Source organism: Grus americana, chromosome 33, assembly GCF_028858705.1.
Source record: "Grus americana isolate bGruAme1 chromosome 33, bGruAme1.mat, whole genome shotgun sequence".
Taxonomy (NCBI): Eukaryota; Metazoa; Chordata; class Aves; order Gruiformes; family Gruidae; genus Grus; species Grus americana.
Window position 1 is genome coordinate 350723 of NC_072884.1, and position 25691 is coordinate 376413.

The 25691-nt window shown below is 68.5% G+C and overlaps 1 protein-coding gene across 2 annotated transcripts in view; it reads right to left on the reverse strand.

Moving 5' to 3' along the window:
• Positions 1-3295: 3295 nt before the first annotated feature.
• Positions 3296-25691, reverse strand: part of NOTCH3 (notch receptor 3) — a 40980-nt gene continuing 18584 nt past the window's right edge. For both annotated transcript variants that reach the window (XM_054807977.1, XM_054807976.1), the window contains 16 exons: positions 25075-25276; positions 23698-23851; positions 21682-21869; positions 20014-20146; positions 18502-18753; positions 16887-16999; positions 15652-16184; positions 13665-13988; positions 12402-12550; positions 11210-11423; positions 10068-10152; positions 9156-9318; positions 8021-8325; positions 6737-6884; positions 6364-6461; positions 3296-4699 (listed from right to left, as the gene is read on the reverse strand). In XM_054807977.1, the coding sequence (XP_054663952.1) occupies positions 3737-4699; positions 6364-6461; positions 6737-6884; positions 8021-8325; positions 9156-9318; positions 10068-10152; positions 11210-11423; positions 12402-12550; positions 13665-13988; positions 15652-16184; positions 16887-16999; positions 18502-18753; positions 20014-20146; positions 21682-21869; positions 23698-23851; positions 25075-25276 (4024 nt within the window). In that variant the 3' untranslated portion in view covers positions 3296-3736. The remainder of the gene's footprint in view (positions 4700-6363; positions 6462-6736; positions 6885-8020; positions 8326-9155; positions 9319-10067; positions 10153-11209; positions 11424-12401; positions 12551-13664; positions 13989-15651; positions 16185-16886; positions 17000-18501; positions 18754-20013; positions 20147-21681; positions 21870-23697; positions 23852-25074; positions 25277-25691) is intronic.

Consider the following 25691-nt stretch of genomic DNA (forward strand, 5'->3'; position numbering starts at 1 on the left):
GGAGACACGGAGGTCATGGAGGACACGGGGGGGACACGCGTGGGTCATTGGGGACACGGGGGGGACACGGGGAGGGGACACGGGGGTCATGGGGGACACGGGGGGGACATGGGGACACGGGAGGGACACGGCGGGGACACGGGAGGATCAATGGGGACACGGGGGGGACACGCGTGGGTCATGGGGGACACGGGGGGGACACGGGAGCATCAGTGGGGACACGCGGGGGGACACGGGGGGACACACGGGGGTCGGGGGGGACCCACGGAAGGACGCGGCAGGGTCCCCCCCGTGTCCCCGTCCCCACGGGGGTGGCACCCTGGGAACCCACCTGGCACCCAAAGGGCCCCCCGGGGTGTCCGGGCTGGGTGGGGGTGGGGGAGGGGCAGAGGGTGTGACCGCCCTGCCCTGCCCCTCCCCCCCTCCTCCCAGTTCAACCAGTTGAACCGGCTGCACTGGGGCGGAGGGGGGGAGGGGCAGCTGGGTCCCACGGGGGGGGTGGGGGTGTGTGGGGGGAGGGGCAGCCCCGCCGCCATGTGGTGCCCCCTCCCCCCCCCCCCCCCCGTTAATCCGGAACCGCCTGGAGCCGCCGGGGCCGGGAGAGGCTTAACGGGGGGGGGAGGGGGCACCCAAAGCACCCGGCACCTCCCCCTTGCACCCCCCCCACCCACCAGCACCCGGCACCTCCCCCTTGCACACCCCCCCAGCACCCATCAGCACCCTCCAGCACCCAGGCCCTTGCACCCCCCCACACCCCCCAGCACCCAGCACCCACCCCCTGACACCCCCTGACCCCCCCAGCACCCAGCACCCCCCAGCACCCATCCCCCTCCTGGCACATTGACACCCCCCAGCGCCCCCCAGCACCCACCTCCTCCCCCTTGCACACCCCCCCAGCACCCAGCCCCTGCCCCCCCCCCAACCCCCCCAGCACCCATCCCCCCCCCGGGCACCCAACACCCCCCCGGGTGGGTGCGGGGCAGCCGTGGGCCTTGGGCGGGGGGGGTGAGTGTGCAAGGTGGGGGGCGTGCCAGGTGCACGTGCGTGTGCAAGGGGTGTGTGTGCAAAGGGTGTTCGTGTGTGTGCAACGGGTGTGTACATGTGCAAGGGGGTGTGCATGCGTGTGCAAGGGGTGCGTGTGCAAGGGGGCGTGCACGTGCAAGGGGTGTGTGCGTGTGCAAGGGGCACTCGGGTGTGTGCAAGAGGGGTGTGCGTGTGCAAGGGGTGTGTGTGCATGTGCAAGGGGGGTGTGCGTGTGCAAGGGGTGCATTCATGTGTGCAAGGTGGCTGCGGATGTGTGGAAGGTGTGCGTGTGTGTGCGTGTGCAAGGGGTGTGTGTGTGCACGCATGTGCAAGGGGTGTGTGCATATGCAAGGGGGGTGTGCGTGCATGTGCAAGGGGTGCGTGTGCAAGGGGGTGTGTGCAAGGGGTGTGTGCATGTGCAAAGGGTGCTCGTGCATGTGCAGGGGGGGTGCGTGCGTGCATGTGCAAGGGGTGGTCGTGCATGTGCAAGGGGGGTGCACGCATGTGCAAGGGGTGCATCTGCAAGGGGTGCATGCGTGTGCACGTGTGTGCAAGGGGTGTGTGCATGTGCAAGGGGTGCTCGTGTGTGTGCAAGAGGGGTGTGCGTGTGCAAGGGGTGTATCCATGCGTGCAAGGTGGCTGCGGATGTGTGGAAGGTGTGCGTGTGCGTGTGCAAGGGGTGCTCGTGCGTGTGCAAGGGGTGCGTGTGTGTGCACACATGTGCAAGGGGTGTGTGCATGTGCAAGGGGCACTCGGGTGTGTGCAAGAGGGGTGTGCGTGTGCAAGGGGTGCGTGTGTGTGCAAGGGGCGCGGCTGCAGGGGGCGCATGTGCGTGCAAGGGGGGTGTGTGCAAGGTGCTCTGACGTATGCCAAGTGTGTGTGCACGTGGAAAGTGCTCATGCGTGTGCAAGGTGCACGTGCAAGGTGTTCGTGCGTGTGCAAGGCGTGCATCTGCGTGTGCTACGTGGGCCTCCACGCGTGCAAGGGCGTGTGCAAGTGCAAGGGGGATGCGCGTGCGCATGGTGCTCATGCGTCTGCACGGTCTTCCTGCGTGTGCAAGGTGTGCAATGGGCTGTGCAGGGCGGGTGCGCGTGCAACGTGCGTGTCTGTGTGTGCAAGGCCTGCACCCACGTGCAAAGCGCACATGCAGGCGCGTGCGAGGTGGGCGTCCGCGCGCGTGTGCAAGGGGTGCGCGCGTGAAGCGCGGGCCCGCGCAAGGGGCGTCTGTGTGCGCGCTCGTGCACGGCGCGCGACTGCACGTGTGCAAAGCGCGGGTGCACGCGCGTACATGCGCGTGCAACGCGCGTGCGAGCGTGCACGGTGCGCGTGCGCGTGCCTCCGCACGGGCGTGCAACGGGGGTGTGCGAGCGCGCGTAGCGTGCGGGGGCGCACGCGTGTGATGTGCGCGCAGGCGTGCAAGGCGCGTGTGCAAGGCGCGTGTGCAAGCGCGTCCCCGCGTGTCCGTGTCCCTGTGCACACGCGTGTGCCCCCCCCGCCCCGTGTCCTCCCTCCCCCCCCCCAGCACCCATGGGTGCAGCAGCAGTGGTGGGGGAGGGGAAGTAGCCTTTATTGGGGGGGGAGGGGCTGTACAGGGCCTGGCCCCGCCCACTGGGTGGGGGGCACCCATGGGTGCTGGGGGGGGGGTGTCCAAAGCAAGGGGGGGGTGACGTCAGGGGCACCGGGTGACGTCGTACCTGGGTGGCCCCGGGGAGAGGGGGGTGGGTGCGGGGGGGGGAGGGGCGGTGGGTGCGCGGGGGGGGGGGGGGGAGGGGCGCTGGAATGTGACGAAGTGCCGAAAATTTGGGGGGGCGGGTCCCCAGGGTGGGGGAGGGGTCCCTGGGGGGGGGGTGCCCATGGGTGGGGGGGGGTCCCATGGGTGGGGGGTGGGGGTGTCCCCACAATGGGGGTCCCTGGCCTGGGGGGGGATCCCCGGTTTGGGGGGGGGATGGTAATTCTGGGGGGGGGTCCTCAAAGTGGGGGGGGGGTCCCCAAACTTGGAGGTGGCACTGGGGTGCCTGAGCTGGGGGGGGTCCCCAATTTGGGGGGGTCCCTGGCGTGTCCCCATGCTGGGCATGTCCTTGGGGGGGCCCAGTTTTGGGGGGGGGGTCCCCAGGGTGAGGGGGGGGGCACTGGGGTGTCCCCACGATTTTTGGGGGGTCCTCAGTTTGGGGGAGTTCCTGGGGTGTTCCTATGCTGGGGGGGGTGTCCCCAGTTTGGGGGTGTCCCCAATTTGGGGGTGTCCCTTGGGTGTCCCCAGTTTGGGGGTGTCCCTATGCTGGGGGGGGTGTCTTCATTTTGGGGGTGTCCCCAGTTTGGGGGTGTCCCCAATTCGGGGTATCCCTTGGGTGTCCCCATGGTGGGGGTGTCCCCAGTTTGGGGGTGTCCCCTGGCTTAGCCCCAATTTGGGGGTGTCCCTGGGGTGTCCCCATGCTGGAAGGGGGTGTCCCCAGTTTGGGGGTGCCCCTTGGGTGTCCCCAGTTTGGGGTTATCTCTGCGGTGTCCCTATGCTGGGGGGGGGATATCCCCAGTTTGGGGGTGTCCCCAATTTTAGGGGTGTCCATGGGGTGTCCCTATGCCGGGGGGGGGCAGATATCCCCAGTTTGGGGGTGTCCCCAATTTTAGGGGTGTCCCTATGCTGGGGGGGGATATCCCCAGTTTGGGGGTGTCCCCAATTTTAGGGGTGTCCCTCGGGGGCCGAGCGGGCGCCACCTCTTCAGGCAAAAACCTGCATTTTGGGGGGCTGCTCGGGGGGCGGGGGGGGCAACTGAGTTTGGGGGGGCCCCAGAACGGCTGGACTTGGGGGGGAGGGGCTCGCCCACTGCTCGGGGGACTCGGGGGAGGGCGTCAAATAGGGGTGCTCGCTGGGGACCCCCAAATATCTCCCCTCCGCCGCCGCCGCGGGGTACTCCTCCCCCGCCTTGAAAAAACGGGGGGCGGCGGAGCGGGGGACCCCCCCGTTTTCAGGGGAGAGGGGTCGGGGACCGCGGGAAAGGGGTTCGGCGGGCGGGGGGCACCCCACGGCGCCGGGGGGCAGGAGCAAAGCGGGGGCGAAAGTTTGAGCGGTGGGGTGTAAAACGGGGTGCAACCCCCCCAAATTCGACGTTCCTGGGGGGACCCGATTCCGCCATTCGAAGGGGACGGTCGCCGGCCCCAAAACCAATCTTGGGGGGGGGCCCCCCGATAATCGCCCCACGTTTAAGGGTTGTCCCAAGGTGACGGTAAAAGGGGGGTCCAAGCCCGGGGGGGAGAAGATTCCGGGGGACGCGGGGTTGGGGCCGTACGGGGACTCGACGGGTGACAACGTCACCGAACTCTCCAACCCGGGGGGACAATCGCCCCCCAATTTCTTCCCCCGTCCTTTCCCCCCCCCCATTTTCCCCCCCAACCTTCTGTTCTTCTTGCCACCGTTGGGGGGTTTGAGACCTCCTAGGAAAGAAGTCGGGGGACCGAGGAGATGGGGTAACGAGGAATTGGGGGGTAACGAGCCCTGGGGGCTGCGCCCCGAGTTGTACTCGTCCAAAAGACGGACGATGTCGTGGTGCATCCGTTCGTGGGCGACGTCCCGCGGGAGTCGTTCCAGGTGATCCGTGATCTCGCGGTTGGCGAAATGATCCAGGAGGATCTTGGCGGCTTCGTAGCTGCCTTCGCGGGCGGCCAGGAAAAGGGGGGTCTCCTCCTGGAAAGGGGGGGGGGGGGTTGGGTGGGATGGGTGAGAAGGGTGGGGGTTGGAGTTGAGGGGGGGACGGGACACCACGACAATGAGGAGTCTGTTGGGGGGATGGTGGTGGTGGTGGTGGTGGTGGGAGGTGTTCTGGGGGTAATGGAGGTGGTGGGGGAGTTTCTGGGGGCAATGAGGGCAATTTGGGGCGATGGGGCAGCTCCTGGGGTCAACGGGGGGTCTTCTGGGGTCAATGGGGGTCTTCTGGGGTCAACGAGGGTCTTCTGGGGGCAATGGGAGTCTTCTGGGGGCAATGGGGGTCTTCTGGGGGCAATGGGGTGTCAACTTGGGGCAATGGACTCAATGGGGGTCTTCTGGGGTCAACGAGGGTCTTCTGGGGTCAACGAGGGTCTGCTGGGGTCAATGGGGTGTCAACTTGGGGCAATGGACTCAATGGGGGTCTTCTGGGGTCAATGGAAGCCTTCTGGGTCAATGGGGTGTCTTTTGGGGGCAATGGGGTGTCAACTTGGGGCAATGGACTCAATGGGGGTCTTCTGGGGTCAATGGGAGCCTTCTGGGTCAATGGGGTGTCTTTTGGGGGCAATGGGGTGTCAACTTGGGGCAATGGACTCAATGGGGGTCTTCTGGGGTCAATGGGGGTCTTCTGGGGGCAATGGGGGTCTTCTGGGGTCAGTGGGGTGTCAACGTGGGGCAAGGGAGTCAATGGGGGTCTTCTGGGGGCAGTGGGGGTGTCGGGGTGTCAACGTGGGGCAATGGGTCAGTGGGGGTCTTCTGGGGTCAATGGGGGTCTTCTGGGGTCAATGGGGTGTTAACTTGGGGCAAGGGAGTCAATGGGGGTCTTCTGGGGTCAGTGGGGTGTCAATGGGGGTCTTCTGGGGTCAATGGGGCTCTTCTGGGGTCAATGGGAGTCTTCTGGGGGTAATGGGGTGTCATCTTGGGGCAATGGGGCAGCTCCTGGGGTCAATGGAGGGTCTTCTGGGGGTAATGGGGTGTCAACTTGGGGCAGTGGAGTCAATGGGGCTCTTCTGGGGTCAATGGGAGTCTTCTGGGGGTAATGGGGTGTCATCTTGGGTCAATGGGGCAGCTCCTTGGGTCAACGGAGTGTCTTCTGGGGTCAATGGGGGTCTTCTGGGGGCAATGGGGTGTCAGCTTGGGGCAATGGACTCAATGGGGGTCTTCTGGGGTCAATGGCATGTCATCTCTGGGGAATGAGGTGTCATCTTGGGTCAAGGGGTCAATGGGGGTCTTCTGGGGTCAATGGGGGGTCTTCTGGGATCAATGGGGGTCTTCTGAGGTCAATGGGGTGTCATCTTGGGGCAACGGGGCAGCTCCTGGGGTCAATGGGGGTCTCCTGGGGGCCTCCTGGGGGCAATGGGGGTGGTGGGGTGGCTTCTGGGGTCAATGGGGTGTCATCTTGGGGCAATGGATTTAAGGGGGGGTCTTCTGGGGTCAATGGGGTGTCAGCTTGGGTCAATGGGGCAGCTCCTGGGGTCAATAGATCCCTTCTGGGGGTGTCATGAGGGGGTCCCACCTGGGTGCAGGAGTTCTCCACTCAGGGTGTCAGAGGACCCCAGTCAGGGGGTGTGGGGGGGGTCCCTGTTGGGGGGGGTCAGGGTGCTGGGGTGTGGGGGGGATGTCCCTGCCTGGGGGTCCCGTCCCACCTTGCTGTCCTGCATGTCCTTGTTGGCCCCGTTCTTCAGCAGCGCCAACGTCGCCTCCATGTTGTTGACGGCGGCGGCCCAGTGCAGGGCGGACTTCCCTGGGGTGGGGTGGGGTGGGTGAGACCCCGCCCATGCCCACCCCCACCCCACGGCCCACCCAGCACCCACGAACCTGGAGGAGGGGGGGGTGTCACCCCATTCCTACCCCCAAGACCCACCCCACCACCCTCACCTTGGGGGGGTTCCTCACCCTCCTTGAAGGACCTTCCCCAGGACCTCACCCCCCACCCCAACCCCCACCCAAGGGCTCCCTACCCACCCCCACCCCCCAGCCCCCTCCCTTTGGGGGTGCCCCTAAGCCCCGCCCCCCCACCGGTCTCATCGACGGCATTGACGTCGGCGTGGCAGGCGATCAGCTCCTCCACCATCCCCTCCACCGCCAGCCGGGCCGCCAGGATGAGCGCGGTGGAGCCGTCACCCATGCGGGCGTCCAGGTCCGTGGAGCGGTTCCGGATCAGGATCTGGGCGGGGGGGGGAGGACAGTGGGGTGGGGTGGGGGGAAGGGGTTCCCCATCCCATGGCCATGCTGGGTGCCCCATGGTCATGGAGGATGCTCCATGACATCTTCTTGTGCCTCATGGCCATGGAGGATGCTCCATGACATCGCCTTGTGCCTCATGGCCATATTGGGTGCCCCATGGCCATGTTGGGTGCCCCATGGTCATGGAGGATGCTCCATGACATCTTCTTGTGCCTCATGGCCATGTTGGGTGCCCCATGGCCATGTTGGGTGCCCCATGGTCATGGAGGATGCTCCATGACATCTTCTTGTGCCTCATGGCCATGTTGGGTGCCCCATGGCCATGTTGGGTGCCCCATGGTCATGGAGGATGCTCCATGACATCTTCTTGTGCCTCATGGCCATGTTGGGTGCCCCACGGTCATGGAGGATGCTCCATGACATCTTCTTGTGCCTCATGGCCATGTTGGGTGCCCCATGGCCATGTTGGGTGCCCCATGGCCATGGAAGATGCTTCATGACCGTGTTGGGTGCCCCATGGCAGCACCCTCTACCCATGACCATGGTGGGTGCCCCATGGCCATGTTGGGTGCCCCATGACCACGCCAGGTGCCCCATGACTGTGTTGGGTGCCCCATGGCAGCACCCTCTACCCATGACCATGGTGGGTGCCCCATGGCCACTCCAGATGCCCCATGACCATGGTGGGTGCCCTATGACAGCACCCTCAACCTCATGACTGTGGTGGGTGCCCTATGGCAGCACCCTGTACTCATGACCATGGTGGGTGCTCCGTGGCCATGCTGGGTGCCCTATGACCATGATGGGTGCCCTATGACAACACCCTCTAACACCATGACTCTGATGGGTGCTCCATGGCAGCACCCTCAACCTCATAACCATGGTGGGTCCCCCATGGCCAAGCTGGGTGCCCCATGGCAGCACCCTCTACCCCATCACCATGTTGGGTGCCCCATGGCAGCACCCTCAACCTCATGACCATGGTAGGTACCCCATGGCCAAACTGGGTGCCCCATGACCATGGTGGGTGCCCCATGGCAGCACCTTCTACCCCATGACCATGGCGGGTGCCCATGCCCACGCCGGGCACCCCACGACCATTCGTGGTGCCCTCACCTGGAAGACCCCCTGGGCGTCGGCGGTGACGGCGGCGTGCAGCGGCGTGCGCCCCGTGTTGTCCTGGGCGTTGGTGTCGGCGCCGGCGTCCAGCAGGCGCTTGGCGGCGTCGGCGCGGGCGTAGCGGGCGGCCAGGTGCAGGGCGGTCTCACCCGTCCGGTCCGTTTGGGCGCCCAGGCTGGCGCCCTGGCAGATGAGGTCACCGATGATGCCGGCCGAAGCGTCGTCACCCTCCTCGTCCTCGGCCACCTCGGCCTCCAGGCCACCCCCGCAGAAGGAGGCCAGCATCAGTGGTGTGAAGCCATCTGTGGGCGTTGGGGGGTGTCAGCAGGTGCCCGGGGGTCTTCTGGTTGGTGTCACCCACCTGGGGTGGGGCCTTGAGGACCCTCACCACGTCCTTGGTGGCCTCTGGACCCTACGGTAGCTCTGCCAGCCCCATGGTGGCCCCCATGCCCATGGTGGTCCCCCATGCCCCATGTCCACCCTACCTGGCCCCATGGTGCCCCCCATGGCCATGGTGGTTCCTCATGTCCCACATCCATCCTACCACGCCCATGGTGGTCCCATATTCATCCTACCTGGCCCCATGGTGACCTCTCATGCCCATGGTGTTTCCCCATGCCCCCCCATGTCCATCCTACCTGGCCCCATGGTGCCCCCCATGCCCATGGCGGTCCCCCATGCCCACAGTGTGTCCCCCACCAGCCCTACAAGGTCCGTGGTGGGCCCTTATCCTCCATGTCCATCCTACCAGGTGCCTGTTGTCACCCACGGCCATGGTAGTCCCCAGTGCCCCACATCCATCCTACCACACCCATGGTGGGCCCATATCCATCCCACCTGGCCCCATGATGGCCCCCCACGCCCCACATCCACCCTACCTGGCCCCATGGTGGTTCCCAATGCCCATGGTGGCCCCCCACGCCCCACATCCACCCTACCTGGGCCCACGGTGGTCCCAAATACCCATGGTGGTCCTCCATGGCATGTCCATCTTCCCTGACCCCATGGTGCCCCCCCACGCCTACCCTCCCTGGCCCCATAGCGCCCCACAGCCACGGTCCCCTCCGTACCCACGACACCCCCCCCGCGCCCTCGGTCCCCTCCGGTCCCTGGGTGTCCCCTGCCACCCCACCTGGCCCGCGGACATTGACGTCCACGCAGTCGGAGTCGAACTCGCCCTGGGGCGGCGTCAGGGCCATGGCGGGCGGGACGCGGATGTCGGCGGCGACCAGGTGGTGCTGGGTCCACTGCCGGCAGTCCACCGGGTCCTGCGGCTCCGCACCCGTCTGCTCCACCTGCCCGGGCACCCGGTCACCTGGGTGCTGGGACCCCACCCAGGAGGGTGCTGAACCCCCACCTATGGGGGTGCTGGACCCCCACCCATGAGGGTGCTGAACCCCCACCCAGGATGGTGCCTGGCCATGGGGGTGCTGAGCCCCCCCCTCCAAGGGTGCCTGGACATCGGGGTACCAGCACCCCACATCCCTGAGGGTGCCCGGGTGGGGGTACAGGCCCCCCCTGCCCCCCAAGTGCCCCCCAAATGCCCCCCAAGTGCTCCCCCTGCCCCCCAAGTGCTCCCCCTGCCCCCCAAATGCCCCCCAAGTGCCCCCCAAGTGCCTCCCCTGACCCCTAGGTGCCCCCCAAGTGTCTCCCAGGTGCCCCCCAGATGCCCCCCCTTCCCCCCCAAACACCCCTCCCACCCCCCAAGTGCTCCCCCTGCCCCCCAAATGCCCCCCCAAGTGCCCCCGCTGCCCCCAAGGTGCCCCCCTTGTCCCTCAAATGCCCCCCAGGTGCCCCCCCTGCCCCCCAAGTGCTCTTCCGGGTACCCCTCTTGCCCCTCAAGTGCCCCCCAAGTGGCCCCCAGGTACCCCCCCTGCCCCCCAAGTGCCCCCCAAATGCCCCCCAAATACCCCCCAAGTGCCCCTGCTGCCCCCAAGGTGCCCCCTTTGTCCCTCAAATGCCCCCCAGGCACCCCCCTGCCCCCCAAGTGCCTTTCCAGGTACCCCCCAAGTGCCCCCCAAGTGCCCCCCCCCCCCCCCCGTACCTTGAGCCTCTTGGCCTCGGGGCAGTCTCCGTCCGGCCACCCCTCCGCGGCGTCACCCATCAGGGTCTCCCCCTTCCCCATGGCCCTGGGGGGGGGGGGCACGGCCATCACCTGGGTGCCCCCCACCCCACTCATTTTTTTTGGGGGGGGGGGTGTGACAGGGCACCCCCAAACCCCAGGGATTGCTGGGATCGTCCCCGGGGGGTGGGGGAGCTCCTGGGTGGGGGTGGGGGGGGGCGCAATGCAGTGACACCCCCCCCAGATTGAACTGAGCCCCCCCCCCCCAGCCCCCCAACCCCAGTGCCCCCCCATTTGCACTGGGACCCCCATAGCGTGTGTCCCCCCGTGCCCCCCAGTCCCACCAGCACCCCCCAGTTCCATCACCCCCAGTTCCACCAGTTCCAGCCCCCCTGTGCCCCCCCAGTCCCACCAGCCCCCCCAGTTCCACCAGCGCCCCCCCCGTGCCCCCCCACTCCCACCAGCACCCACCAGTCCCCCCAGTTCCAGCACCTCCCAGCCCCCCCGTGCCCCCCCAGGTCCAGCAGCACCCCAGTTCCACCGATGCCCCCAGTCTCCCCAGTCCCCCCCAGTCCCCCCCAGTCCCCAGTTCCACCAATGCCTCCCCAGTTCCACCGATGCCCCCCCAGTCCCACCAGTTCCCCCAGTTCCACCGATGCCCCTCCAGTTGCCCCCAGTTCCCCCAGTCCTACCGATGCCCCCCCAGTCCCACCAGTCTCCCCAGTCCCCCCCAGTCCCCAGTTCCACCGATGCCCCCCCAGTTCCACCGATGCCCCCCCAGTCCCACCAGTCCCACTAATGCCCCCCCAGTCCCACCAGCTCCCAGTTCCACCAATGCCCCCCAGTCCCCCCCAGTCCCCCCAGTCCCACCAGCCCCCAGTTCCACCAATGCCCCCCAGTCCCCCCAGTCCCCCCAGTCCCCCCAGTTCCCCCAGTCCCACCAGCTCCCAGTCCCCCCAGTCCCCCCAGTTCCCCCAGTCCCACCAGCTCCCAGTCCCACTGATGCCCCCCCCAGTTCCCCCAGTCCCACCAGCTCCCAGTCCCACTGATGCCCCCCCCAGTCCCCCCAGTCCCACCAGCCCCCAGTCCCCCCAGTCCCCCCAGTCCCCCCAGTCCCCCCTCACTTCATGCCCAGTGCGTCCTGCCCCACAGGCTCCCGCCGGTCCCGGTTGCCGCCCTTGGCCAGGCTGAAGCCCTCAGGGAACCAGAGGGTGCTCTGCTCCCGCCGGCGCCGCGCCACCAGCACCCCCAGCGCCGCGATGGCCAGCAGGATGAGGCCCCCCACCACCACCAGCGGCAGCAGCCGCACCGGGGTCGGCGCCTCGGGCAGCTTGTCACCTGCGGGGTGGGGGGAGCACGACGCGATGGCACCGGGGACGTCGTCACGGTGATGCCACCGTGGAGGCAGCAAGAACGTTGAGGATGTCATTGTGGTGATGTCGCCATGGGGCGCCCACAAGTTGGGGACACCATCATGGTGATGTCGCCATGGGGTGCCCACAAGTTGGGGACGCTGTTATGGTGATGCCACCACAGGGCATCCACACGAGGGACATCATCATGGTGATGGCACCATGGAACACCCAGAAGTTGGGGACACCGTTATGGTGATGCCACCATGGGACATCCACATGTTGGGGACATCATCATGGTAATGCCACCATGGAGGCACCAAGAATGTTGGGGACACTGTCATGGTGATGTCGCCATGGGGCATGCACATGAGGGACATCATCACGGTGATGACACCACGGAGGCACCAAGAACATTGAGGATGTCATCATGGTGATGGCACCATAGGGTGTCCATGTGTTGGGGACTCTGTCATGGAGATGCCACCACAGTGCATCCGCATGTTGGGGACACCATTATGGTGACGCCATCATGGGACATTCACATGTTGGGGACACTATCATGGTGATGTCACCATGGGGCATCTACTCCAGGGACATCATCACAGTGATGCCACCATGGAGGCACCAGGAACGTTCAGGATGTCATCATGGTGATGCCACCACGGGACATCCACAAGTTGGGGATACCACCATGACAACGCCACCACGGTGACACCCAGCACACCGGGGACACCCCACGTACGGCAACCACCACCGCCACCAGGACACCCCACACATCAGAGCCACGTCAGGGAGAAGGTCACCCCCCCGTTAAGTCGAGCACATACCACCTACGGGTGCCCACCACCACGCCCCATCCCCTGCAGCGGGACATCCCCACCCCATCGCCACCACCGAGGGCTGTCCCCAACCTCCCCACCGCAAGGTCCTCGTCCCCAAACGGCCACCGCAGGTCCCTCACCGCGCACGGCCTGGATGGGGTAGGGGAACTGGAGACGTTCCAGGGCGGCCAGGGCGGCCAGGTAGTCGGCGGCGCTGCGGGTGTCGGGGAAACACTTGTCGGACGCCTGCGCGCACAACCGGTTGTCGATCTCCAGCGTCACCACCGAGCTGCCGGGGGGGGACACGGCGGGGTCAGAGGGACGCGGTGGCGGGGGGACGGGGTGGGGGACACACACACGACACGCGCACACGCGCACGGCTCCACGGCAGCCGGAAAGCGCGGTCACCCGCGTCACCCAACCCGTGCCACCTGCCACCACCGGCCCCATCCCATCCACCACCACCGTTCCATGTCCTCCACGTCCCCCAGCCCGTGTCCCACCCCCATCCCCATCCCATGTCCCCACGTCCCCCTGACCCATCCCACCCACCACCACCGTTCCATGTCCTCCCCATCCCACGTCCCCATGTCCTCCACCCCATTTCCCCCCCATCCCCATGTCCCCACGTCCCCCTGACCCCCATCCCACCCACCAGCCCCATATCCCCATGTTCCTCACCCCATGTCCCATGTCCCTCACCCCTCAACTCATGTTCCATGTCCCCTGTCCCATGTCCCATGTTCCCCATCACCACCATCCCCATGTCCCATGTCCCATGTCCCTCACCCCATGTCCCATATCCCCCACCACCCCCATGTCCCATGTCCCCATGTCCCATATCCCCATGTCCCCCACCCCCACCATCTCCATGTCCCGTCCCATGTTCCTCACCATCCCCATGTCCCATATCCCATGTCCCTCACCCATGTCCCATGTCCCATGTTCTTCACCATCCCCATGTCCCATGTCCCACATCCCATGTTCCTCACCCATGTTCCCCACCATCCCCATGTCCCATGTCCCTCACCCATGTCCCACGTCCCATGTTCCTCACCCATGTTCCCCACCATCCGCACCATCCCCATGATCCATGTCCCCCACCCCATGTCCCACGTCCCATGTTCCTCACCCATGTTCCCCACCATCCGCACCATCCCCATGATCCATGTCCCCCACCCCATGTCCCACGTCCCATGTTCCTCACCCATGTCCCATGCCCCCCACCCACCATGTCCCACCTCCCATGTTCCTCACTCATGCCCCATGTTCCCCACCATCCCCACCATCCCCACGTCCCATGTCCCTCACCCCTGTCCCACCTCCCACCTTCCCCACCCACATCCCACGCCCCCCCCACCCGCCATGTCCCCCCCTCGCCCCCCGGTCCCTGCGCCCCTCACCCGATGACCTGTGGTGGCTCCAGCTCCCTCCTGCGCAGCCGCCGGGGGCCGTAGAGGGGTCGGATCATGGAGCGGCCGTGGGGGTCCAGGCGGAAGCGCAGGGAGGTGCGCAGGATGGCGCTGAGCCGCTGCAGGAAGGCGGCGCCGGCGCGGCGCAGCTCCTCGGGGGGCAGCAGGACGGTGACCACCAGCACCCCCCCGGCCAGCGCCTCGGGGACCTCCTGGGCACAATCCAGCCCGTCCCACCCGCACTCCTCGCTGTTGCACCCTTGGTCGCAGCGCCCGTCGGCAAAGTGGTCGGAGCAGTACTGCTCGTAGAGGGGGCTGGGGGGACACGGGGGGACACGGGGGGTGTGGGGGGATTTGGGGGGAGCAGTACTGCTCGTAGAGGGGGCTGGGGGGACACGGGGGGACACGGGGGTGTGGGGATGTGGGGGGACACGGGGGGACACGGGGGGTGTGGGGGGATTTGGGGGGAGCAGTACTGCTCGTAGAGGGGGCTGGGGGGACACGGGGGGACACGGGGGTGTGGGGATGTGGGGGGACACGGGGGGACACGGGGGGTGTGGGGGGATTTGGGGGGAGCAGTACTGCTCGTAGAGGGGGCTGGGGGGACACGGGGGGACACGGGGGTGTGGGGATGTGGGGGGACACGGGGGGACACGGGGGGTGTGGGGGGATTTGGGGGGAGCAGTACTGCTCGTAGAGGGGGCTGGGGGGACACGGGGGGACACGGGGGTGTGGGGATGTGGGGGTGTGGGGACACGGGGGGTGTGGGGATGTGGGGGGACATGGGGGGACACGGGGGGTGTGGGGACATGGGGGTGTGGGGACACGGGGGGACATGGGGGGATATGGGGGGTGTGGGGGGAGCAGTACTGCTTGTAGAGGGGGCTGGGGGGACATGGGGGGACACGGGGGGACACGGGGGTGTGGGGACACGGGGGGACACGGGGGGACATGGGGGGATATGGGGGGGTGTGGGGGGGTGTGGGGGGAGCAGTACTGCTGGTAGAGGGGGCTGGGGGGACACGGGGGGACACGGGGGTGTGGGGACGTGGGGGGACACGGGGGTGTGGGGACGTGGGGGGACACGGGGGGACACGGGGGGTGTGGGGGGATTTGGGGGGAGCAGTACTGCTCGTAGAGGGGGCTGGGGGGACATGGGGGGACATGGGGGGTGTGGGGACGTGGGGGGACACGGGGGGTGTGGGGACATGGGGGTGTGGGGACACGGGGGGACATGGGGGGATATGGGGGGGTGTGGGGGGAGCAGTACTGCTCGTAGAGGGGGCTGGGGGGACACGGGGAGACACGGGGGTGTGGGGACATGGGGGGACACGGGGGGACACGGGGGTATGGGGGGATGTGGGGGTGTGGGGGGCTTGGGGGGGCACAGGGGTGTGGGGACATGAGGGGTGTGGGGATGGGGGGTGGCCCTGGGGCCAAGGGGGTTGGCTGGGGGGGTCCCGTGCTGTGGGGTGGGGGGTCCCGTGGTGCCGGGGGGGGGGGGGTCCCCATGGTGCTGGGGGGGGGGGGGGGTCCTGTGGTGCTGGGGGTCCCATGGTGTGGGGGGGTCCCATGGTGCTGGGGGGGTTCCTGTGGTGCAGGGGGGTGTCCCATGGTGCTGGGGGGGGTCCCGTGGTGCGGGAGGGGGGGGTCCTGTGCTGGGGGGAGGGGGCTCCCATGTTGTGTGGGGGCTTCCCGTGCTGGGGGGGGGGGGTCCCATGTTGGGGGGGGGGTCCCGTGCTGTGGGGGGGGTCCCGTGGTGCCGGGGCGGGGGGGGGGGTCCCATCGTGTGCGTGGGGTCCCATGGTGTGTAGGGGGTTCCCATGGTGCGGGGGGGGGTCCCGTGTTGTGGGGGGGGTTCCCGTGCTGTGGGGGGGTCCCCGCGGTGCCATGGGGGGGTTCCCGTGCTGTGGGGGGGGTCCCACGGTGCCATGGGGGGGTTCCCGTGCTGTGGGGGGGGTCCCACGGTGCCACTCACTTGCAGGCCCGGTGGGGGGGGCGGCAGTCGAAGTTGTCGTACAGGCAGCGGGGGGTGTCGCAGCCGCGGTCGCAGCGGCTGTTGTTGAAGAGGGGGGGGCACTCGGGGACCCCGCAGTGGCTCCAGGGGTCCCCCACCAGGAGGGAACAGTCCCCCCCGTCCCAGCGGCACGCGGGGGTGTTACACTCCCGGTGACACACCCCGTCCCCCCCTTTCCCCCCGCACCCCCCTTCGCATTCCGTCGCGGGGGGGTTTTGGGGACCCCCTTGACATCGGGGACCCCCGAATCCGGGGGGGCAGAGGCAACGGGCGAAGGGGGGGCGGGTCGAGGGGACGCAGGTGCCGCCGTTGAGGCAGGCGTCGGGGGGGCAGGTGACGTTGGTGACATCATGGGGGTGACAGCGGGGTCCCCCGAATCCGGGGGGGCAGAGGCAGCGGGGGCCGGCGGGGGAGGGCAGGCAGGAGCCCCCGTTGGCGCAGGCAAAGTGCAGGCAGGAGGGCGGGGGGGTCTCGCAGTGGGGGCCGCTGAAACCCTGCGGGGAGGGAGGGAAGGGGGGGGTGGGGGTGGTCAGGGGGGGGTGGGGGGGGGCACCCAAGGGTGGGGGGTGGGGCTGGACACACAGCTCCCTGCTCGTGCTGTGCCAGCCCAGCCCCCCCAGCACCCAGCCCCCAGCACCCCCAGAACCCCCATCCCCCATCCTGCAGCCCCCCAACCCCCAGCCCCCCCAGCACCCAGCACCCCCAGCACCCATCCCCCAGCACCCCCAACCCTCAGCCCCCCCCCAGCACCCATCCTGCAGCCCCCCAACCCCCAGCCCCCCCCAGCACCCAGACCCCATCCCCCCCCAGCACCCATCCTGCAGCCCCCCCAGCACCCAGCCCCCCCAGCCCCAAGCACCCCCAGCCCCAAGCACCCCCAGCCCCCCCCCAGCACCCAGCCCCCCCAGCACCCAGCACCCTCAGCCCCAAGCACTCAGCACCCAGCACCCCGCTCCCCATCCCCCATCCTGCAGCCCCCCAACCCCCAGCCCCCCCAGCACCCAGCACCCCCAGCACTCATCCCCCAGCACCCCCAACCCCCAGCCCCACCCAGCACCCATCCTGCAGCCCCCCCAGCACCCAGACCCCCCATTCCCCAGTCCCCCATCCCCCCCACCCTGCAGCCCCCCCCAGCCCCCCCACCCTGCACCCCCCCATCCCCCCATCCCCCCCACCCTGCACCCCCCAGCACCCACCGGGGCGCAGCGGCAGGCGTAGCGGTGCTGGGTGCCGGGCAGGGGCTGGCAGCGCCCGCCGTGGCGGCAGGGCAGGGACTGGCAGGGGCTCAGTGGGTGCTGGCACCGTGGGCCTGGGGGGGGCACGGGGGGGGGTCACCCCCCCACCCGCACCCCCACCCACACGGGGTGGGCACCCGGCCTGGCACCGCACCCTGCTCCGGGGGGGCACCCTGCACCCCCCAGCACCCCATTATCCCCCTGGCACCCCCCTGGCACCCTATTACTGCCCCCCCCCCCCCCAGCACCCATCCTGGACCCCCCCAGCACCCCCTGGCACCTCCTGGCACCCCATCGCCCCCCCCCCCCAGCACCCACCCTGCCCCCTCCAGCACCCCATTACCCCCCCAGCACCCATCCTGCCCCCCCCAGCACCCACCGGTGAAGCCGGGCTGGCAGAGGCAGCAGTGGGTGTTGGCACCCAGCACCCCCCAGCACCCATCCTGGACCCCCCCAGCACCCCATTACCCCCCCAGCACCCACCCTGGACACCCCCCCAGCACCCCATTACCCCACCAGCACCCCATTGCCCCCCCAGCACCCACCCTGACCCCCCCAGCACCCCATTACCCCCCAGCACCCACCCTGGACACCCCCCCAGCACCCCATTACCCCCCCAGCACCCCATTGCCCTCCCGGCACCCACCCTGACCCCCCCAGCACCCCATTGCCCCTCCAATGCCCCCCCAGAACCCCATTACCCCCCCCCCAGCACCCACCCTGGACACACCCCCAGAACCCCATTACCCCCCCAGCACCCATCCTGCCCCCCCCAGCACCCCCCCTGACCCCCCCCAGCACCCCATTACCCCCCAGCACCCATCCTGGACCCCCCCAGCACCCCATTGCCCCCCCATTATCCCCCCCAGCGCCCACCCTGGACACCCCCCCAGCACCCCATTACCCCCCCAGCACCCCATTGCCCCCCCCAGCACCCACCCTGACCCCCCCAGCACCCCGTTGCCCCCCCAGCACCCACCCTGACCCCCCCAGCACCCCATTGCCCCTCCAATGCCCCCCCAGAACCCCATTACCCCCCCCAGCACCCATCCTGCCCCCCCAGCACCCATCCTGGACCCCCCCAGCACCCCATTACCCCCCCCAGCACCCACCCTGACCCCCCCAGCACCCCATTGCCCCTCCAATGCCCCCCCAGCACCCCATTACCCCCCCCAGCACCCACCCTGGACACCCCCAGCACCCCATTACCCCCCCCAGCACCCATCCTGCCCCCCCCAGCACCCCCCCTGACCCCCCCCCAGCACCCCATTACCCCCCAGCACCCACCCTGACCCCCCCAGCACCCCATTGCCCCTCCAATGCCCCCCCAGCACCCCATTACCCCCCCCAGCACCCATCCTGCCCCCCCAGCACCCATCCTGGACCCCCCCAGCACCCCATTACCCCCCCCAGCACCCACCCTGGACACCCCCCAGCACCCCATTACCCCCCAGCACCCATCCTGCCCCCCCAGCACCCACCCTGACCCCCCCAGCACCCCATTGCCCCTCCAATGCCCCCCCAGCACCCCATTACCCCCCCCCAGCACCCATCCTGCCCCCCCCCCAGCACCCACCGGTGAAGCCGGGCCGGCAGAGGCAGCGGTAGGCGTTGGCACCCTGGACGCAGGCGCGGGTGCCGGGGGGGTGGCAGGGGGTGCTGCGGCACTCGTCCACGTCCCCCTCGCAGCGGGCGCCCGTGTAGCCGGGGGGGCAGGCGCAGGAGAAGCCCCCCACCCCGTCCAGGCAGGTCCCGTTGTGGAGACATTTGGGTGCTGGGGGGCCGGGGCCGGGGGCGCAGTCGTCCTCGTCGATCTCGCACAGGACGCCTGCGGGTGGGGGGGGGACACGTCATGGGTGGGGGGGGGGACACACCTGGATCTACGGCACCCCGGGGTGGGGGCATGGACCCCGATGGGTGTCACCATGGGGTGAGGACACCAATGGGTGTCACCATGGGATGGGGACATTGGTGGGTGGCACCATGGGGTGGGGACATGGGACCCTGATGGGTGCCACCATGGGGTGGGGAGGTGGGGTCCCTTCCTGCCACCACCCAGGGACCTGAGGTCCCTTCCCACGAGCATGCAAGGTCTCTTCCCACCAGCACCCAAGGATCCAGGGTCCCATCCCACCCAGCACCCAAGGGCCTGTCCCACCAGCACCCAATGACATGGGGTCCCTTCCCACCAGCACCCAAGGTCCCTTCCCACCAGCACCCAATGACACGGGGTCCCTTCCCACCAGCACCCAGGGTCCCTTCCCACCAGCACCCAAGGACCCAAGGTCCCATCCCACCAGCACCCAGGGTCCCATCCCACCAGCACCCAGGGTCCCATCCCACCAGCACCCAGGGTCCCATCCCACCAGCACCCAGGGTCCCTTCCCACCAGCACCCAGGGTCCCATCCCACCAGCACCCAAGGATCCAGGGTCCCATCCCACCCAGCACCCAAGGGCCTGTCCCACCAGCACCCAAGGACCCAAGGTCCCATCCCACCAGCACCCAGGGTCCCTTCCCACCAGCACCCAGGGTCCCATCCCACCAGCACCCAAGGACCCAAGGTCCCATCCCACCAGCACCCAGGGTCCCTTCCCACCAGCACCCAGGGTCCCATCCCACCAGCACCCAAGGACCCAAGGTCCCATCCCACCAGCACCCAGGGTCCCTTCCCACCAGCACCCAATGACACAGGGTCCCTTCCCACCAGCACCCAGGGTCCCTTCCCACCAGCACCCAATGACACGGGGTCCCTTCCCACCAGCACCCAGGGTCCCTTCCCACCAGCACCCAATGTCCCATCCCACCAGCACCCAATGACACAAGGACCCAGGGTCCCTTCCCACCAGCACCCAATGACACAGGGTCCCTTCCCACCAGCACCCAATGACACGGGGTCCCTTCCCACCAGCACCCAATGTCCCATCCCACCAGCACCCAATGACACAAGGACCCAGGGTCCCTTCCCACCAGCACCCAAGAGCCCCGGGGACAGGGCCCCCCCCCCCCCTTTCCCCCTTCCCACTCCCCACCCCCCCCAGCCCCATGACGACGTGACGGGTGCCACCCGCGGGTGCCCGAGCACCCACCCAGGGTGCCGGGGGGGCAGGAGCAGAGGTAGCGTCCCACCAGGTCGATGCAGGTGCCCCCGTTCTGGCAGGGCCGGGACTGGCACTCGTCCACCTCCACCTGGCACCGCTCACCCACGTAACCCGGCGGGCACTGCGGGAGACAGCACCCATGGGTGCCCCCCCCGTCACCTCCGGGTCACGTCCATCACGGTGGGGGGCGGGGGGGGGATGGTATTGGGGGGTGATGGGCACCCAAAGGTGCCCCCCAAAAAAAAGAGATGAGCTTCAAGTGGTGGGGTTGGGGAGGGAGAGCACCCATGGGTGCCCCCGTCACCTCTGGGTCACCTCCATCATGGGGGGGGGGTGGTATCAGGCGGTGATGAGCACCCAAAGGTGCCCCCAAAAAAAGAGATGAGCTTCAAGTGGTGGGGTTGGGGAGGGAGAGCACCCATGGGTGATCTGGGGTGGAAGCACCCAAGGGACCCACCCTGGGGTGTCCCCGCCGTGAGGAGGTGCCCCGGCACCCCAAAAAGCTCGGCTGGGCTCCACATGCTGTGGTTGGGTAGGGAGAGCACCCATGGGTGCCCCCCCCATCACCTCCGGGTCACCTCCATCATGGGGGGGGGGGTGGTGGTATTGGGGGTGACGGGCACCCAAAGGTGCCCCCCAAAAAAAGAGATGAGCTTCAAGTGGTGGGGTTGGGGAGGGAGAGCACCCATGGGTGCCACTGGGTAGAGGCAGCCATCACCCAAGGGACCTTCCACACCAGGGTGATGAGGCGTGAGGGGGGCACCTATGGGTGCTCCCAACCTGGCGGAGGGTGGGTGCAAGGTGCTGGCACCTATGGGTGCCTGGGGAACCAGGGAGAGAGGGAGTGCAAGGCACTGGCGCCTATGGGTGCTGCAGCACCCCAACACCGAGTTCATGGGGAACTGGGCACCTATGGGTGCTATTGCACCCCAGTTCAGGGGGATTGGACACCTATGGGTGCTCCTGCACCCCAGCACCCACTTCAGGGGGAAGTGGGCACCTATGGGTGCTGCTGTGCCCCAGTTCAGGTGGAAACGAGCACCTATGGGTGCTGCTGCACCCTGGTTCAAGGGGATTGGGCACCTATGGGTGCTGCTGCACCCCGGTTCAGGGGAACTGGGCACCTGTGGGTGCTGCTCCACCCCAGTTCAGTGGAACTGGGCACCTATGGGTGCTGCTGCACCCTGGTTCAGGGGAAACAAGCACCTATGGGTGCTGCCCCACCCCGGTTCAGGGGAACTGGGCACCTATGGGTGCTGCTGCGCCCCAATTCAGGTGGAAACGAGCACCTATGGGTGCTGCTGCACCCTGGTTCAGGGGAACTGGGCACCTATGGGTGCTGCCCCACCCCGGTTCAGGGGAACTGGGCACCTATGGGTGCTGCTGCGCCCCAGTTCAGGTGGAAACGAGCACCTATGGGTGCTGCTGCACCCTGGTTCAGGGGAACTGGGCACCTATGGGTGCTGCTGCGCCCCAGTTCAGGTGGAAACGAGCACCTATGGGTGCTGCTGCACCCCAGTTCAGGGGAACTGGACACCTACAGGTGCCGCCGCGCCCCAGCGCCCACTTCAGGGGGAAGCAGAACCGCACCCCCCCACCCCCCACCCCCAACCTCCCCCCCCCCCAGGCAGCACCCATGGGTGGGGGGCACCTCACCTCGCAGCGGAAGCCGCCGGCGTGCGTGCGGCAGGCAGCGCCGTGCAGGCAGGGGTTGTGCAGGCAGCGGTCGCGCGGCGTCTGGCAGTAGCTGCCCGCGAAGCCGTCCCGGCAGAGGCAGCGGTGCCCGGCGCTGCCAGCACCCACACAGCGCCCGCGGGCGTGGCACAGCAGGGACACCGGCACCCCTGGGTGGGGGGGGTAAGGGTCACACCTGGGTCACACCTGGGTTCCCAGGGCCTGAACTGGGGGGACTGGGGTCATACCAGGGCTCCCAGGGCCTGAACTGGGGGGACTGGGGTCATACCAGTGCTCCCAGTGCTCCCAGTAACCGAACTGGGGGGGACTGGGGTCATACCAGTGCTCCCAGTAACCGAACTGGGGGGGACTGGGATCATACCAGTGCTCCCAGTAACTGAACTGGGGGGGACTGGGGTCAAACCAGTGCTCCCAGTAACTGAACTGGGGGGGACTGGGGTCAAACCAGTGCTCCCAGTAACCGAACTGGGGGGGACTGGGGTCATACCAGGGCTCCCAGTGCTCCCAGTAACTGAACTGGGGGGTACTGGGGTCATACCAGTGCTCCCAGTAACCGAACTGGGGGCACTGGGGTCATACCAGTGCTCCCAGTGCTCCCAGTAACTGAACTGGGGGGGACTGGGATCATACCAGTGCTCCCAGTAACCGAACTGGGGGGACTGGGGTCATACCAGTGCTCCCAGTGCTCCCAGTAACCGAACTGAGGGGGACTGGGGTCATACCAGTGCTCCCAGTAACTGAACTGGGGGGGACTGGGATCATACCAGTGCTCCCAGTAACTGAACTGGGGGGGACTGGGGTCATACCAGGGCTCCCAGTAACTGAACTAGGGGGGACTGGGGTCAAACCAGTGCTCCCAGTACCTGAACTGGGGGTTACTGGGGTCATACCAGTGCTCCCAGTGCTCCCAGTAACTGAACTGGGGGGTACTGGGGTCATACCAGTGCTCCCAGTAACTGAACTGGGGGGGACTGGGATCATACCAGTGCTCCCAGTAACTCAACTGGGGGTACTGGGGTCATACCAGGGCTCCCAGTACCCAAACTGGGGGGTACTGGGTTCATACCAGTGCTCCCAGTAACCAAACTGGGGTTACTAGGGTCACACCAGTGCTCCCAGTACCTGAATTGGGGGGTACTGGGGTCACACCAGGGCTCCCAGTGCTCCCAGTAACCGAACTGGGGGGGACATGGGTCATACCAGGGCTCCCAGTGCTCCCAGTACCCAAACTGGGGGGTACTGGGGTCATGCCAGTGCTCCCAGTAACCGAACTGGGGGGGACATGGGTGACACCAGGGCTCCCAGTACCCCCCAGTAACCGAACTGGGGGGTACTGGGGTCATACCAGTGCTCCCAGTACCCAAACTGGGGGGGGGGGGGTACTAGGGTCATACCAGTGCTCCCAGTAACCGAACTGGGGGGGACTGGGGTCACACCAGGGCTCCCAGTGCCCAGACTGGGGGGTACTGGGGTCACACCAGTGCTCCCAGTGCTCCCAGTACCTGAACTGGGGGTTACTGGGGTCATACCAGGGCTCCCAGTGCTCCCAGTAACTGAACTGGGGGGGGACATGGGTCATACCAGTGCTCCCAGTAACCGAACTGGGGGGTACTGGGGTCATACCAGTGCTCCCAGTGCCCAGACTGGGGGGGAACATGGGTCACACCAGTGCTCCCAGTGCCCAAACTGGGAGGGGACCCAGGTCTCCTCACCTCCCAGTGCTCCCAGTGCCCCAACTGGGGGGTCCCAGGTATCACTACCCCCCCTCCCAGTGCTCCCAGTGCCCCCAGTGCCCCAACTGGGTGGGACATGGGTCACACCAGTGCTCCCAGTGCCCCAACTGGGGGGGGTCCCAGGTGTCACTACCCCCCCCTCCCAGTGCTCCCAGTGCCCCCAGTGCCCAAACTGGGGGGTCCCAGCCGTCCCACCTCCCCGCTCCCAGTGCCCCCAGTGCCCCCAGTGCCGCACTGGGCTGACCTCGCTGGGCGGCGGCGGCGGCGCAGGTGACGTTGGGGACGTCGCAGTCGCTGCCCGTCCAGGCGGGGGGGCACAGGCAGGACACGGCGCTGCCCACCTGCCTGCACTGCCCCCCCTGCCCGCACCGGCCCCCCCGGCACAGGTCCAGCAGCGTCTGGGGGGGCGGGGGGGGCAGGGGGAGGGGGTCAGGGTGGGGGGCGGGGGGGGGTGTAGGGTGGGGGGGCAGGGTGAGGGGTCAGGGTGGGGGTTGGGGTGGGGGGGCAGGATGGGGGGGCAGGGTGGGAGTCAGAGTGGGGGCAGGGTGGGGGTTGGGGTGGGGGGGTCAGGGTGGGGGGGTCAGGGTGGGAGTCAGGGTGGGGGTCGGGGGGGCAGGGGGAGGGGTGGGGGTCAGGGTGGGGGGGCGGGGTGAGGGTTGGGGTGGGGGGGTCAGGGTGGGGGGCGGGGGGGCAGGGGGAGGGGGTCAGGGTGGGGGGCGGGGGGGGTGTAGGGTGGGGGGGCAGGGTGAGGGGTCAGGGTGGGGGTTGGGGTGGGGGGGCAGGATGGGGGGGTCAGGGTGGGAGTCAGAGTGGGGGTCGGGGTGGGGGGCAGGGAGGGGGGTGTAGGGTGGGGGGGGCAGGGTGAGGGGCAGGGAGGGGGTCGGGGGGCAAGGTGGGGTTGGGGGGGTCAGGGTGGGGGTCAGGGTGGGGGTCAGGGGGCAAGGTGGGGGGTGGGGGGGTCAGGGTGGGGGGGGGGGGGGCAGGGGGGCAAGGTGGGGGGTGAGGGGGGGTCGGGGTGGGGGGTTAGGGTGGGAGTCAGAGTGGGGGGCAGGGTGGGGGGCAGGGTGAGGGTTGGGGGGAGGTCGGGGGGGTCAGGGTGGGGGGCGGCAGGGGAGGGTGGGGGTCAGGGTGGGACGGGGGTTGGGAGGGTCCGGGAGTTCAGGGGTGGGGGGCAGGGGGGGGCGGGGGTTGGGGGGTCAGAGGGGGTCGAGGGGGGGGGGGCCAGGGTGGAGGAGATCAGGGTGGGGGGGTCAGGAGGTGTCGGGGGGTCAGGGGTGGGGGTCAGGGTGGGGGTTGGGGGATCGGGGGGGTCAGGGAGTCAGGGTGGGTGGGGGGAGGTTGAGGGGAGCCCCATAGGTGCCCCCCCCCCCGGTGTTCCCCACCCATGGGTGCCCCCCACCCCAGTGCCCCCCCCACCCATGGGTGCCCCTGATGCCCCCCACCCCAGTGCCCCCACCCACCCACGGGTGCCCCCCCAGTGCCCCCCCCACTCCAGTGCCCCCCCCACCCACGGGTGCCCCCCCCAATGCCCCCCCCACCCCAGTGCCCCCCCCACCCATGGGTGCCCCCCCATGCCCCCCACCCCAGTGCTCCCCACCCACCCACGGGTGCCCCCCCTCACCTGGCACTGGGTGCCGGTGTAGGCCGGCGGGCAGAGGCAGCGGTAGGTGTCCCCGTGGGTGACGCAGGTGCCACCCTGCAGGCAGGGCTGCGCCCGGCACCCATCGGGTGGGTGCTGGCAGTGGGTGCCCGTGAAGCCGGGGGGGCAGCGACACGCGTAGGAGGCGACGCCGTCCACGCAGGTCCCGCCGTTGAAGCAGGAGCTGTTGGGGAGCAGCACCCATGGGTGGCACCACCCTCCCCTACGCTCCTCAAGCACCCTTGGGTGCAGGTGGGTTGGGCTGGAGAAGGGAGGTGTGGGGTGGTGGAGGACACCCATGGGTGCTGGTACCTGAGGGTGGGTGGACTTGGGGACCGCTGCAGGGATGGGGGGGGGGACCTGGGGCCACCCAAAGCCACCTGGGACCACCCAAGGGTGCTGCTACTTTGAGATGGGGACGTCCTACAGGGACAGGGTGACCTGGGGCCACCCAAGGGTGCCAAGACCTCCAGATGCAGATGGGGACATCACATGGGGATGGGGTGACCTAGGGCCACCTAAAGCCACCCAAGACCAGCTGGGACCACCCAAGGGTGCCAAGACCTCCAGATACAGATGGGGACGTCACACAGGGAGGG